Here is a 16,008-nt window from a genome sequence, read left to right as displayed (position 1 = left end):
GTTTTAAGGACTTTCAGGATTAATTAGTATTTAAGAAAGGCTTTTTGGATCCACCTTTTAAACACATTTCAGAATTCTGCCTAATGCCCATTGGGTTGCAATTCAGTTCCACAATGGAAACCAAATAAGTTTGTATCTATATGAACAGTTACAAATATTGGTGTAGCTTGCCCATGCTGCCTATAGCAAGTGGCTGCTAGAGTAAAATTTTTGCAGCTCTACATCCATCCAGAGTGAACTGGCTGGTTCCCTGAAGGAGAGCTGAGGACCAGGCAAGGCACATACATGTATGTGAATGGACATGTATGTGAGGAAAAATAGATGATCCAAGTTGATTTAGAGAGTAGATGTTGCCTTAGATATTTGCATCCCAGAAGTGCTGACTATGTTTTAACTTTGGACCTTCTAGCTGCAGCACAGAAATATGCATTTTTTCTAATAGAAATTGGAACAGCCACAGAATGAAAGGCTCAGAGAAGCAGAGAGAAAAAGAGAGGAAATATAAAAACCAGAGAGCTGTTTGCACTGTGCTGTCTAGGGACCTAAAATTGGAATGGTTAACTCCATAGGCTCTCTGTAGTCCAGAGAAGAAAAGAAAGGCTTGGGGAGTCAGTGAATTGAGTAGGAAAGGATAGAAAAAGCCTTCTAGACTTTGTAAAAATAAGACTAAGGTCTTTGCATAGGCTGCTGGCAATTACCTCGGTGTTTTTAATGCACCAACGCTGCCACAGACTTAATATTACATAAACATATTTGTTCAATGATCGATGAATAGTTTCATTACTTGTCTTGAACTGGTGGGGTTAATTCTGAGAAGCAATGATGATACCTGCTGCACTTTTGAGAAAGGTGGTACATCTTTACATAGTAGTGCAAGCATAATTTGCTCTTCATGTTCTGCTGTGCTAAAACACTGTACAATTGCACTGAGTTCATTAATCCTTTGAGTGTGTTGTTTTATTCTGTTTTGATAACTGTCTGTCTTGAACTATGCTGATGTTCATGTACTATTTTATTATCTATGTAAGAAAGCAGAAAGCAAAGATCACACATCATGTCTAAAGAACAAGATTCTGGAAATTTTTGTGTTTCCTCAATTAAAAGAAATACTTTCAAGGAGGAAGTACATGCTGTAATAATAATTTTACCTCTTAGTCTGTAGTAAGCTTGGTGACTGGCTAAAATCTGCTTCACTGATTCTTGTGGGCAGACTTTCACACCAGTTGAGAAAAAGGGTGACCTCTTTGTTCGATGTTTTGCCATGTCAAATATTCGCCTTATGGTTGATACTCTGGACCTCTTTGTTGTTCTTTCTGTTTTGTCTGACCCTGAGGCATCTGCAAGATGTTTGGCTTCACCACGGTTTATTTTATTAGGGATTTCTGGAAAAGATAAAAAATAAGCATGTACATAAACATTGCATAGGCAGGGATTATCCAATGCAAGATGATGTTTGGAAAATAGGCATGAACCTAAGAGTTCTTTCTGGAACATATTATTGATGTCAGTGCCCTGACTGAATTAATGTGCTGAGGAGAAACATCCTGTGATCACACTCGAGAGGCCTGGTAACTAATTTTCTTATATCTCAACTCATGACCCTAGGACACACAGGGTAGAAGTTTCAGAAGCCCCAAATCTTGTTTTGAAAAATAGCTTTGGGTTAGATCCACCAAAGGACACTTAGTTGCTTGAACTTCATGCTACAGCACTTCACCTTGAGCATATCAGCCTGTAGGGAAATTTACAGTACAGTGATAAGTAACAGTCTAGAGCTTGGGGAAAGTAAAGCGTATCTGTATCAGCTTGCAGTGTAAAAACTTATCTATGTTGGCAGATAAACAAAATGAGAATTAGTTTTACCTTAAATCTGCTCCCTTTTGAGATATTCTGATCTTTCCTTTGGGCTTCAAGGCACATTTCCTTTCACATCAGGTTCATAGTCTTGAACCCAGCCCAAGAACTGGACCCTGGAACAATTTCTTTCAAAAGCTGAACAGTAGTTTCTCTTTGAGGAAAGAAAGAGTTGTTTCCAGTCTCCCTCTTTCACTCCACAGTGCAGTCTCTCCTTCCCTCACATAAGCTGAAGAATTAATCAGAAGAGACTGTGATTATGTTTCTTTGTCACTAGATGATAGGTGTTGTGAATGCTCTGGCATTGTATCTTGATAGATCTTTAACTATTCCTGGAAAAGTGGAACAGCTACAGTAGAAAAAATTAAACCAGTGAGTTGGAACCGAAGATCTAGGCTTGTTTTCCTTATGGAGTTATTCAGTTATGAAAAGTGGAAATGTTTCTAGGATGTCAAAATAGGCTCAAGCATAGGAACCCTCATCTTAAAAGTCACACAGAAATTCAGGACTCACTTTGCTGCACTTCCTAAGTATTTGTGATGCAGTACTATGTGATATAGCAGCTAAATTCAATGTAAAAATACTAATGATGAAAATAGCACATTTAAATAAGCTGAAATATGGCATTTTGTAGGAACATGTGACAGGAACCATTAGTATCTTTTAGATTATATTCCAAAATTGAGCTTACATATTAATAAAGATGTTAAAATTAATTTGGAAATACTTTTTTTTGCTTGCATTTCATGCAATTGATACAGTCATTAGAGATGAAAAAAAAATCTAGACAGTATAAAAGATGTTTTGAAAGAGCTGCTTTGAAAGAAAAGTGTAAAATACGTAGATAATTGAAAAACTTAAAGGCAGATAATGTAAGATGGGCATGGTATTTGTGTACACGAATGATGACAAATCAACTGAAAAACTTGTTTTGAAGAATGGTTAAAAAATTATAAAAGAAGAATAAAGGAAATAATATAGTTCAAAAGGAACACATTCAGTGAGAGTAATACTATAAAAAAAAAGAGTAAAAAATCATCAGTTTGCTGAAGAAAGAAGAAATGTCATATTGCACATAACAAACACTAATTATCATGTTCTTAGGCAAATCAAGAGAAAATAAAGAAGGTAAAAACACATTATCTTGACATTTTGGAGCTGTGTTAATTAAATGTTTAAAGAAAAGTAGGCAGATAAATGATAAGAGAATAATAATTGAAAATCACCCTGTTACAGAAAGAATAGTACTTGAAATAAGGATGGGAGAAGTTCTACCAGATACGTCAGTATACGTATACATAGGTATATACGTATATGTCTCAGTTCTTATTTAACTTTAAAATGACCACCCAATGCTTACTGTGGAGAAATCATAATAATGACATGTATATTACGAGTTAGGTGGTACTCTGATATGGAAAAAGTTGACTGTTTGATTCTGGTGAATATTATATGAAAGCCGGGAAGTTGTACAAGGAAGGCAACAGGTGATTGTTATTGCCTTGTAAAGCATGCCAGAGAGAGTGTAGGCAGCCTAATTTTTTCAGAGCGATTTAAAATGATGATGCAGTCACGTAATGTTTGTTGTTAAATTAAATGGAAATAATTTTTCCACAGTAATGTCAGATCTTGAACCATAAGCTGCAGAAAAGGAATGTCTCCTGTGAACATATAGCTCTGGATCCATCAGAAACCACAAGTAGCCAAATACCGGATTAGTGGGGACACTTAATTATTTGGATGATGTATGGGGTGAGAGCGGAAAAAAATCTTGAAGATGACCCCTGAAATGCTCTAGTAGAAAATATCAAAAATCTACATGGAAAGTAGTGAGTTGTAAGTCTATTACCTTTTAAAAGCTGTATTAACTACAATGGCCCAGATGCCCAGGCAATCTGACCAACTGGGGCAGAGGATTTTGTCACTAAGCTTCTTCATAGCTTTTCTATGGAGCAGAGGTCTATCTTGAAGGATTTGCTTCTTCCCTAGGATTTAGCCCTTAGTCATTAACTTGAATTAAGAATTATGCTATTCATAATACTGACAAAGGAGATGATTCTCTAACGATTGTTATAATTATTTCACATTCTCTGTGTTAGGGTCACTGTTCGCATTTTTCATTCTGAGAACATGACCATACATTATTTGCTTCCAGCTATCCCTGTTCTGCTAGCCTATTCAGGGAAGGTGTAAACTTTTTCTTTTTTCATTCTTTCCCTTCAATTTCAACATTTTAAAAAAAATTCTGTTTATATTTTTGTTTAGTAAATTTCTCTTACTAGAACAACTTTTGTTATCATCTATTCTTGAAATCGCTTTTACTAAAATTAAGCAAAATTTGAGGTGAAGGAAGCATCAACCCCTTTCTCCACATGATTGTCCAATACTTATTTCCTAATATTTACTGAATATGAGTGGAAAAAACTCTGTCTTTTGGAACAAATATTATTTTTCCCTAATACTTCAGACCTGGGATTTCCCTTGTTACTGTGGAAATTCTGAACTGAGACATTTTAACCTAAGAATGCCAGATGGTTCAGCTGTGTGCTTTACTATAGTATGCCTCTATCTAGAAATTTGTAGATGCTTGGCTTTCAGTTTCCTGGGTTGAAATAAAATCTAAATAGCCCTATTCTATTATGAAATTGGAGTGGTTCCAATTTTACAGGGTACATCATTGATTGTGTAAAAAATCCCAATAATATCAGGTTAGTTTACTGTTTTTAAAAGAAGTCGTTTTTGTAAATATTTTTGCTCTTATTCTCTTATCTTAACCAAACATAAGCAGTTAACATATTTAGTGCTTACCCTGCACAATTTAACTTTTTTATTTAACTCTCTTCTTTCACAAAGGTGACTGTCTCAGTTTCACCTTTTAAAGGTATGCCTAAGATTTTTAGTTTTCTTTGATGGTTTTATGGCAGAAGAGTAGATATTTGTCAAAATTTGGTAACTTTTTACTGTGTGTTAGCTTCATTTCCAGGGTGCCTTAAATAAGATTGTAAGTCTCCTTCCTTATTCTCACATGAAAGAGTTTGCATAGTTGTCCCCATTTTCCAGGTGGCATATTTGAGGAAAAAAGTTGAGGTAGTTTTAGCATGGTGATCTACAGAGTCACTGTCCGCCATTATTAACAATTGGAGTTCCTGACCTTTGGTACTGAACTTAGACAAATATAACAAAAGATTTTCAAAACATGATAAGGTGATTTTTAAAGTATGATATTACAATCTTTTTTATATGGGACATAATCAAAAGTGCTTTGATGACCATACAGATGTCTCAGGCACATAGTACTGTTCTTCAGGTTTTGTTTTCAGGCAGATAAACAGTATTGATTTCTCAAATGAAAAATATGAAAACCTGAGAATTAGGCCAGGTCTCTACCCTGTGTCTCTTGAAATCTGCATTATCAAATTTACAGCCTCCCTTAAAAAAGAAAAACAGGAGAAATACATTTCAAAGGTGAGAGTTCCTATGTATTTTTAATTATCTGCATTATTAAAAAGGAAAAGTGTATTGTTATTTAACTGGATTCTAGAAAAAAAAAATTGAAGCCATTCAGATAATTGATTGGCAGGATTTCCTTTTACTTACTTTTATAAACACAGGAGCAAGAAGCTTATATTCATACCTTTTTTTTTTTTTTATGTAACTATTGGGTGCATTTCTATACAGCTTTATTCATTTCTAGTTGTTAATACTGTCACTTTTGGGAGGCCTGCAGTTTTGGTGTGGGTTTGGGTTTTTTTCAGCAATGTAGGCAATCTCAGTGTAGGAACATTTACTGGCAGCATTAATTTGGAAGTAACTTCTAGTTTGATTTGACCTTAGAAAATCAGGATGTCATTGCATACAACGAGAAGATTTAAAAGAATGATAACTAAAGGTTTCAGCAGCAAAAATCAGGGTGACATCAAGACAAAACTTTTGAAGTGTTAATAATTCATCATTAAAACCATCACAAGGTTTGACATGTATGAAGAAGCAAATTAGTGTGAAAAATAAGTGGATGTTCTTAGGATAAAGAGGAATGCTTGAATGATAAATGTGACATATTGCCTTCACAGTAGAATAATTATTAATTAAAAGACAATATTTATTTAAGGGGAACTGCTGAAATAGGACAAGAGGAAAGCTTATATGAGGGTTAGTTCAACAAAAATCCTATAAATATGTTGTTGTGGTCCAATTAAATATACAGCAGGGCCAACAGCCCGTGTGTTGGTAATTTAAGCAGTACCAAAAGCAGGGATGACTAGTTATGGAAAGTTGATCCTGAGATCTCTGAAAGGGATGATCAGTGTAAACACTAGATAGAAACACAATATACAAATAGAGGTAACATCCTGGACTCCTTAGAGTCATTCTGCTCCTGTCATGACAGCAGACAGTATGCTGAATTCTAATGGCACTTCCCAGTGACAGAGAGGGTGCCCATGACACGTCCTCTTCTTATATCTGTTTTTTCATCTTTTTTATGCCACAGTGCCTCAGTGCCAGTTGCATGGGATGGAAGGGGCTTTGATGACCAGGGACAGATTGATTGAGATGTGTCATGGCGTTATCGTCAAATGCAGCCTAGATCCTGCGTATAAGTACTAGGAGCAACACCTATCTTCTCCCAGAGAATCATGCAACAACCTCTATCTTCCCTTGCAGATGTCCAATAGAGGCCCTTTCTTCGTACTCCTGCTGACGTTCAAGGCTGCTTGCTGCCAGTGCTTTGTCAGACACTGTAGCTCTCACTGTGTTTGAGTTACATTTCCAAGCTTGTTTTCACAACTGTGAAGGCTCACAGCTCTAAAATCTGAGAAAATGGAATTCCATAATAGAAAAGTTAATACTAATGTTCATTCTGCTCAGGTCCTGTCTCTGAGAGCTCTGTTCTCTTGTACACAAGATTATATATCTTGCTTGTACTTATTTTTGGCTCCAATATATTAAACTATTTTTAATGCACACAGTGAAAGAACTTTGAGAGGAATTGAGGGGACTTGAATCCAAGAATTGTTGTATCCTGGTGGGTGGTGGGTCTTATCTGAGAGCTAACTGGCATAGCTGAGGCACAGGAGGGAACTCAGTTTGGATCTCACTTCTTCAGGTTTAGTCCACCTAGCTGGGTAAGAGGGCAGTATCCACTAGGATGGATGAACATCATCAAATATTCATAAAAGTTTGAACATTTGCTACAGAAAAATGCCTGTGTCCTTAAAAGAGAGGAAAAGGGGTAAGACATTTGTATTAAAAGTAATTAATTTTTATTCCTCAAAACCAAATATTGCCAATGATGAACTTGGTAAGGCCTGTTTGCTATGCTATGCTGGTCTGTGTGAATGCCATTCTTAAGTGTTACTAAATAGTAACACTTATGTGGAATGAGGCCTGGGTATCTAACTGTAGTGAAGAACTATGGGGGCCAGGTCAAGGCCTCCAGCTTGGAAAGACCCTGTGTCTACTTGACCAATGTTCACTAGCAAACTTTCAGCACAAGTACCACAAAGCTGGTGTCTACACACCCAGCGCTATGGAACCTTTTATGTAACTACTGATATCTTGTGTTATGCAAGACTCAGCATCACCTCACGTGTCAGGGAGGTGCTGGGCCCTGCCTGTGCAGTGGGGACTTTGTACTGAAGACAAAATACACCTGATCCCTGTACCTCTTGCTTGGATTCAGCATGACAAAACATCTCCTGCACATGTTCACAAGTTTTGCTCAAGCTCTCTGTGACACAGGAGAGGAGATCCGCGCTCCTGCTTTAAAGACAAGTTCTGTAAATTTCAGTCTTCTAAAGATTATGTTCTTGTTTTGAATTAGATCTCTGCCAAGGGATTTTCCTTCTTGAGAACTAAGGAAAGTGGTGGGTTTTCATAAATCTTGCTTCTTGGCAAGAATGCGTAATCATACTCTTTTAAACATTTATGAAAGATGAAGAATTTAGTTACTGTTAACATAGTTCTCAACTAAAAGTTCCCATGAGTCATTATGTGATATATTCCTGTTGTTATCCTTATGTTAAAAATACTAAATGTTTGGTCATAGTGAAACAATCTATACTTCAGAACATATGTCGAAATAAACTGGAGATGAATATGAGAAAGTATTTTGAAATATATGGTATAAAAATAAAAACATTAAATGTCTAAATTTTAATAAAAACTCAAAACCTTTTGTTTTAATGGTGTCACAGTCAAAGCTAGGAGATGGCATTAGATAATAGTTATTTGCAGAAACCTTTAAATTAACCTGGATTTACATTTCAGTACCAAACATCACCACTGTCATCAACCAATATGCTCTGGAATTTCAGTAAATGTGAAGAATTTAATTTCTGCAAGTAGGTAACTCTTAAAAACTAAGCTAGATATCATAATTGTTCAATGTTCCCCTCCAGTCACACAAATCTGTGTGGTTTTCTAAGCCAAGTGGAGAAACACAGTTGTTAACCAACTTCAGAAAACAAGCTAGGAAGATACTTTAAAACTATTTTATAAAAATTTATACTTAGGCCTTTTAACAGGCAAATATAATTTTTCTCCCTCTCTAAATAGACAATTTGGTAGTGTCTTTGCATTATGCTAACTGTAAAAAAGCAATTATGGTGAATTATCTACCTATTAGAGTTGAGAATAGAAATCATATTATGCCACTGGCAACATTCTCCTGCTTTTGTGAATCCATGTTCATAACAAATGCAATCTGTAACAACTGCAAATATTGAACATGCTGAAGGCTTTGTGAGTCAGCACATGTGATTTTGACACATTTCCTTCCTACCTGAAAAAACATCAGAAGAAACTCATGTTTACCTTGACATCATATGTCTCATTTAAGGTAGAAATATATACCATCTCTTTCAAACAGGTAAGTGCAAATTCTGGTAAAGAATTTTCCTTATTATTCCTTAACTCTACTAACCACTGCTATTGGAATTCAAAGAAAGTATCAAAGGCCATTTATGGTTTCATTGCCAACATCTGAATCCTGTAACAGTCTGCTTCAGGTCCAGGACATGGACTAGGAACATCATTGAAGAATTATTGGTTTCAATGTAGACTTATGAAACATATATCTATTTGTATTTCCTTGGCCATCTTAAAAACATTCGACCTGAAAGGCGGTTCTATTATCTGAGATGGTTTACACCAAAGGATGCAAGAAAATGCTTTAAGTGTTTGAGTAGTTCTTGGAGGGATACATCCAGTCCACAGTGATTAAATACTCATTTGAGCACCTCTGCTATTCATTTTCTATTCAGTCTTACTTTGGATGCACAGCAATCCTCTGTGAAATTTAGTGAAGCAGCATAAATTCAAGTTCCAGCAACATTTTGCCCCACATGTCAACATTTCAGGAATTTTGATGGTGTGAGTTAGAATCTCAGTGCAGAATGGGCTTATTGAGGTGTATTCAAAGATGATGATGGTCAGAGTTGTTGGCATATGAGAAAGCTTCCAGGAGCCAGAAGCCACAGTGACATCTTTTTGCTTGGACTTGAGTAACTGGAACTGGTCAGTTTTACTCACAGTTTAGGAGCACTCATCATGCAATACAATTTACAGTAACTGGTTAATTGACTCCATCTCATTCTGATGGAGAATGACTTAGACTTAACCTTACTTAACTAAGTTATGTGTCAAAGCTGCATAGATCAAGTTAGGTTGGGAGGACACCGAGGTCACCTTGTCCAATTCCTTGCTCTAAGCATGGCCAAATTCTGAGCTAGGTTAAATTGATCTGGTTTTGAGGGAGAAGAAGAAAGGGAAGAGAACTTGATTAGAAATGTCTTCATTTTGTGCTGTAACCACAAAATCACAAAATGAAAGATGAGTGCATTACTGTTTCCTATCTGAAACTGATGGGGTTTCTATGATCTGTGTTGACTCATATGTATGAAAGGTACACCTGGAGCAATCCCACTAAAACTAATATGTCCAGTAACAGGGTTACCAAGATTGTTAATACACAATTCGATAAAGTCTGAGAGAGGCGTTGAAAGATTCAGAGTGGCCAATAAGAAAGTAATTTTGGCTCTGCACTGAAGCAGAAATTTAAAAGCCAGTAGAACTTCACCACTGAAAAGATAAGCATGGTGGCCTAAGTACAACTAGCCATGTAGCTATGAATCTGGGTCCTACTGATTTGCAGACACCTATATGGCTTGGCAGTTGCTTTGAGAATCAGCCCACTAAACTCTGTCATTCTGCTTTGTGACTGCAATGCTTCTTACAGGTTAGGGCTTCAGTTTCTGCATTACATCTCAGGACCTCATGCTTTTGTGAAATGAGGATGATAGTGTTTTTCTGTCAGACAGGCATATTGTAAGGTCAAAAATGATGTTTGCATAAAATGCTAAGGCATACTACAATTATGCAAGGGTATATAAACACACACTGTGGCAGGTGTCAGGTTACTCCCAGGTGATTGTTAATCTTATGTTTTCCAGGTGTGTTACTATTCTAAAGTGTCCAGTAAATAGCAGCTGACAGTGACTAAATGCCAGTACATGTGCATATAAAAGCAGCCAGACTGATACATATTTCTTTTTAGGAAGTGTGTTGTGTTATTCAACATCACACATTCCTAAGACAAAGAAATTGTTTGAAGTACAGCTGGGCTTGCAAAGTGTAAAGTGCATGGAATGTTCAGGATAGTACACCTGATTTCTGATAAAAAAGGAAAATATGTGTAATACAGAATAAGCAGAATACTCATTTTAATTCCAAAGGGGCTGGGAATAGGACAGAGGTATAAAAGCAGAGGAGAAAATGTATATTTAAATTATTTTAAAGAATCAAAATGCAGTAGAATGCGTACAAAGTTTTCCTTCTGGGAAGAAGAAAATGTGTTTGCTACATCTGTTTAATGTTGGCCATGTTGCTCAGTGCACTGCTGATGCCACTGGGATACCACAATTAGCTGAGAAATGGAGAACAGAATCGACAGTAATATGGATTTCTAGCAGGTTAAGATTCCAAGTAAAGCTGCTTTATTGCAAACTGTAAATTAATCTCCTGTAAAGGGAGAAAACCTTTTATTATTAATAGTGGTCATCTTGTCCATAAGTGTTTTCAGAGAAAAAATTCCACACATCTAACTCACATCACACTTCATTCACATGTAGTTCACTGATCACTATAGTATAGATGTGATTGTATATGGAATTAATCTTTGAGGTTCAGTGACAATATTCTAGTATTTTTATTCAAGTTTTGCTCTTAGGAAATAGATAAGATTAAAACCCATATATAATCCAGTGTCACATTTGTTTGGGAAGGGGAAAAAAATTGAGTTTTCTTTTCTTTCTAAGTACAACCTGGAAAGGTACCTTCAACTTGGTAATTCTTATGGATAAACGTAGAAAATAGTCTTAGTGCAAAAAACAGATGTCTTTTTTATTTTTTTCTTTTTCTTTGAAGCCTTAAGGTCTTTAACTTCCCTTTCCCTTTGGCACAAATGTGCTTAACCCTTTTTTCAAGGGCAATTATAGTAATGAAGAGCTGCAACACTTATTGCTGAACTGGAACAGCCGAGTGGGAAAGGGTAAGTCAGAATGAATTAAAATGATTTCATAGAGCACACACAAAGCCTTTGTGTCCTAAAGAATGACTGAGTATATAGAGGATATTTACTTGCTGAATAAAAAATAACACTAAACAGCCTTTAACGCTCGCTGACTCCCTTACATTCTCAGTATCAAGTGCTAAAATAAAGTTATATTTTTGGGAGTTCAGAGCTCCTCTGTGTTTTGCTATTTAGTCTGGATTTTCTGTGGTTTACAATTCAACAGTTAAAAATTACTGTTATATTTTCCACATAGGTATTTTGGTGTCGCAAAGGTTTTATTGCCCTCACTTTCCATTCCCACTGTTAGAGACAGTTTGTGTCAGGACAGTGGCAAAGACCTGAGTTCAGGTCCTGAGGTCATTTCCTGGATTCTGGCACTAGTCATGGCCAAAGATAAACACTCTATCTGTAAAGTCTTTGTTTTGCTCCCTACAGCTTCCTGTTTGTTTGCTGTGGAATTTGAGGTGCTCCTCGACAATCTCCAAATGGCTGGGAGAAGGACTCTTTTGGTCCTAAAATAAGGATGGGTATGAAGGACCAAAAGACATTAATGAGCAAACTCTACTTTTTTAACCCATTTTTTGTTAAATATTGATGTGAGTAAATTGGGAATTTGAATTTAAGATAGTTTTGTTCATGAGGAAAAAAAAATCAACTGATTAACCTTATAAATATTTAAAGATTATTAGCCCTACGTTATTTCTCTTAAGATGGGACTATTTTATATCTTAATCTCTTATTTCCTAGCCTGTCACAGTTGATATTTACTGCAAACTTGAATATCCATAAAAGCCTCAAGTCACCCATGTTAGGATCACTAGTTAGTGATTAATACAAGTATACAGACGATTGGAACAGCCTGCATACTTTTGAAAATATTTTCTGTAAGTACCTAACAGTTCTGGAATCATCCCTGCTCTGGTAAAGAAGGTTCTTAACACAAGCATTAAGTTTTTTTGAGATTTGTGTGCATATGTTTGAGATAACATAGTTTTAAAACGTTATATATGGCATGACTAACTGACAATAAAAAAAAATTATTATGCATTTACATACGCCACGTGCACTTTATAAAACTGGTGAGAAGGAATTTTTCCAATTATCATTCACATGCTTGTATAAAAAAATATTTTCTCCTCTGAAAGCCACCAAAAATGAGAAAATTCCAACACTGCTACATAAGCAAGATGTTATGTGAAGCTTATTATTGGTTGTTGATAAATGTTGATAAATGTTCTATACTCCAAGTCTTCAACTACATCTCTTAGGGAGATGATATACAGTTCTCTATTCCTCTCTCTCAAGATACCTTCCCAGAATTTTGCTGAAGTATTTTAAGGGAAATGTATCGTAACGTACAATCACAATTTGTAATGGATGAAACTATGTGATCCCACTTTTTACATTATCACTTTCTCAGTTCATAATTATAAATATGAACTGTAATAATAACATCATTACCTGGTATTCATTCTATTTCTTTCCATCATAGAATATGCAACTTAAATGCAAAAGCAGTGCATTTTAATATACCTTTTCTTCTTGTCAGACATTAACTATTACTCACTCATTTTTTTGCCACATTTCCGAAATATCATTAATGATTAAATTACACTATTTACACGGAATGAAAAAGTAAAATCAAAGAACAACAGAATATAAATCTAGTGTTAACTAATACATTACTTTTTTTTCCATGGATTTTTTCAGTACAGTAATTGTCCACTAGAGAAGATTTACATCATTTCAGTGAGATACAAGAACTGTGCTTTTTAAAGAAAATTTTGTGCAAAGAGAAGCAAGACCAAAAAAGATGTGTGAATAAAACTTTCCAAGCAGTACTGACAGCAGACTACGCTTCACACCATCTCTTTAACAAATATTTAAATACCATTGAGGAGACTTCTCTTTTATCATTTTACATTCTTTGCACTTAATTAACGTACCTGAGACTGGCATAAAATAGGAGGTCATTGACTTGGGCAAACATAAAGCAGTTGCAATGTTGGGTTTTAATTCCATTATATAAATATCAAAGCATAAATGGAAAACTTAGTAAGAAACCTCCCCCCAAATTAAACATGTGCCCCAAGGCTCTATATATATTGGACACAGAGCTGAAAAGGGAAAAATCACATCACCATCTCTTCTTTTATGTTGTTCAAGAAGATTAACTGTTGTTGTGAACTTTTTAATTTTTAAGAGGAGCAATAGTTGCTGTTGTACTAAATACAGAAGAAATGTCTGTGTTTCTGTTTTCTTGCAAATAATTTTGCAATTATTATTACACTATTCCTTACTAGACTTGTTATTTTATTTGTGTATTTGTCAGTATGGTTTCTTCTTCCAGAATTTGTATAAAAGTTTTTAGAGTTCAGGTCATGTCTCATATATACGAAGATATACTTTACTACTTTCTCTTCATCTCAAGAATGACAAACCATCTTTAACAACGTCAGTACTTAGATGTTCCTTCAGCTATTTTGCTCCTTTCATATAATTGTTTTTGAAATTACATTTTTTTCATAACAGAACATATGCAGGTGAATCAAAACTAAATGGCATCTCTTACGGAAATTGTAAAGCCTGCAAAAAACACATAAATCTTATCAACATTTCTTTTTCCAACTTTATAACAGTGTCAGTAACTGTACTGACTCTAGGTGAATCATCAAAACATGAAATTCCAGACAAATAATTCTGTAATGTGAAAATACCCTGATTTTTTTTTTTTTCAGTATTCATAATGTAAATTCATATAAACCTTTAATATATGAACTTACCTCTGCTTCCCTGAACTTGGAGAGAAAGGCAAATGATAAAAAATATTAATCCAGTTTTCAAATGCATGCTGTCTATTGATCATTCACAGTTTTCAAGAACAATCATGCAGGAAATAAGAATATTTATCTCAAGCAAGAAGAATTTTGTTTTCTTAAAGAACTAAAATCCCCGAGGTCTTCCCTCTTATTTTTCAGGTGTCTCCAGCTTTGGGCTGCATTGAATTGCAACTAGGCAAAGACTGCAACAGGTGCGAGAATGCAAAAGCTGGACAAACCCCTCCAACGCACACACTTCTAGCCTGGGGGAATGGAGTGGTAAGACAAGAGTGACGAAGTTTTAAAAAAAAGCAGTGTCTGTTTCTGGAATAATCTGTTTATCTGCTGCTCAGACATAATCCCTCTTACGGTCCAGCTGGAAGAGCTTTCTTCATCTTATTAACCTTCTGGAGCAGCATCTGTCAACCCCAGAAGACTTCAGCAGCATCATGATAAACAACGGAAGTTTCTTCTAGTGCCCATTGCCTTTAAACATTGATCCTTTGGGCATTCTGGAGGTATGGCGTGTGAGCAGAGGAGAAATCATGGGGACAGCTAAATGTGCTATTTCCAAACCGTTGATCATCAAATCCAGGGAATTTTCATTGAAGAGGAAGACGGCTTTTTCTGAAAGAATATATGATACTCAGCTTTTCCGCTGCATATGTCTTGGAAGCCTCTCTCCCTTCTCACACCAAAAGGTTGCTTCCTACCAGGGCAGTGATGATGATGTTCAGTGACAGTGGTGAAATTATGTGACTCAGCAGTAAATCACAGCAGTGTTCAGGGCTGGCACAATCTGATGCCAAACTGGGAGTGGGGGAGGGCAGATGCTGCATGGAGGGAGAATAAGAAAAGATTGTGGGAAATGCTGTTGCAAGTACATAACTATAACCAGGCCAAGAACTGGCAGTGAGTGAATACACCTTTCAAACACTCTGTTCCAGTTTCCCAAGTAAGTATTCCGGTTACACATTTGGCATGTACAAGTCTTCCATACTTACTTTTTTTTTTTTTTTCCAGAATGTTTTTTACTGTTGCTTTACACCTAAAAAAGCTACCAGGTGGGTGTTTGTAATGGTCTGTCTCCCTTAAAGATTTTTGTGTGACTGTACTTTAACATAGGAAGTATCCAGACTGGCAGCAAGAGTCTGTAACTATGAGTTACTTTAAGAACAGCCTTCGTTTGAACCCAACCAGTAGTCTATTTTTACTTAGGATTTAAACAATAATAACCTCGCTCCCTTCCCAAAACTGCCTAATTTTAACTACACAGACCAGTTAGTAGAGAGACAGGGCTAGGATCAAACAGGATTTTTTTTTAAAATTTTTATTTATTTTCACAATCTTTTTCTGATTTTCAGTGCTCATTTTAATGCTTTATGTATATTTTTTCATTAACACTGTTTTATTATTATAACAAAACAAATTAAGAATACCTTGCCAGCAGCAAAATGCAAAGTAACAGTGGAGATGATGAGGATTTCTGCTGGAGAAAATTTGAGTATTATTTAAGGATTATTCTTAAGCAGTATCAATATTTGCCTTTACATACTTTATGTATCATAATCATGTGGTATATAGTGTAGTCATGTAAGTAATACCTCTTCTAACCAGGGAAGCTTTAGCAAGCATTTACAAGCATGTCATAGTTGAAAGATGAAGTTCCCCCCAAAATGTTATCGTATTTTGAGTTGTTTCATCTCTCTGTCTGTAATGATTGAAATTGTAGGGAATTTTTTCAAGGGTGGTGGAGTCCACTGT

General features: G+C 35.7%; 1 protein-coding gene across 1 annotated transcript in view; it reads right to left on the bottom strand.

The window, feature by feature from the left end:
• Positions 1-14,275, bottom strand: part of IMPG1 (interphotoreceptor matrix proteoglycan 1) — a gene marked incomplete at both ends in the record, with an annotated part of 57,515 nt that extends 43,240 nt beyond the window's left edge. The window contains 2 exons of the mRNA XM_082048964.1: positions 1,149-1,382; positions 14,209-14,275. Of these exons, the coding sequence (XP_081905090.1) occupies positions 1,149-1,382; positions 14,209-14,275 (301 nt within the window). The remainder of the gene's footprint in view (positions 1-1,148; positions 1,383-14,208) is intronic.
• Between the last annotated feature and the right edge of the window lie 1,733 nt (positions 14,276-16,008).

Source organism: Streptopelia decaocto, assembly GCF_964273445.1.
Source record: "Streptopelia decaocto genome assembly, chromosome: 3".
In the NCBI taxonomy this organism is placed as follows: domain Eukaryota; kingdom Metazoa; phylum Chordata; class Aves; order Columbiformes; family Columbidae; genus Streptopelia; species Streptopelia decaocto.
Note: the sequence above shows the minus strand (reverse complement) of the source record. Positions and strands in the feature narration are given on the sequence as shown.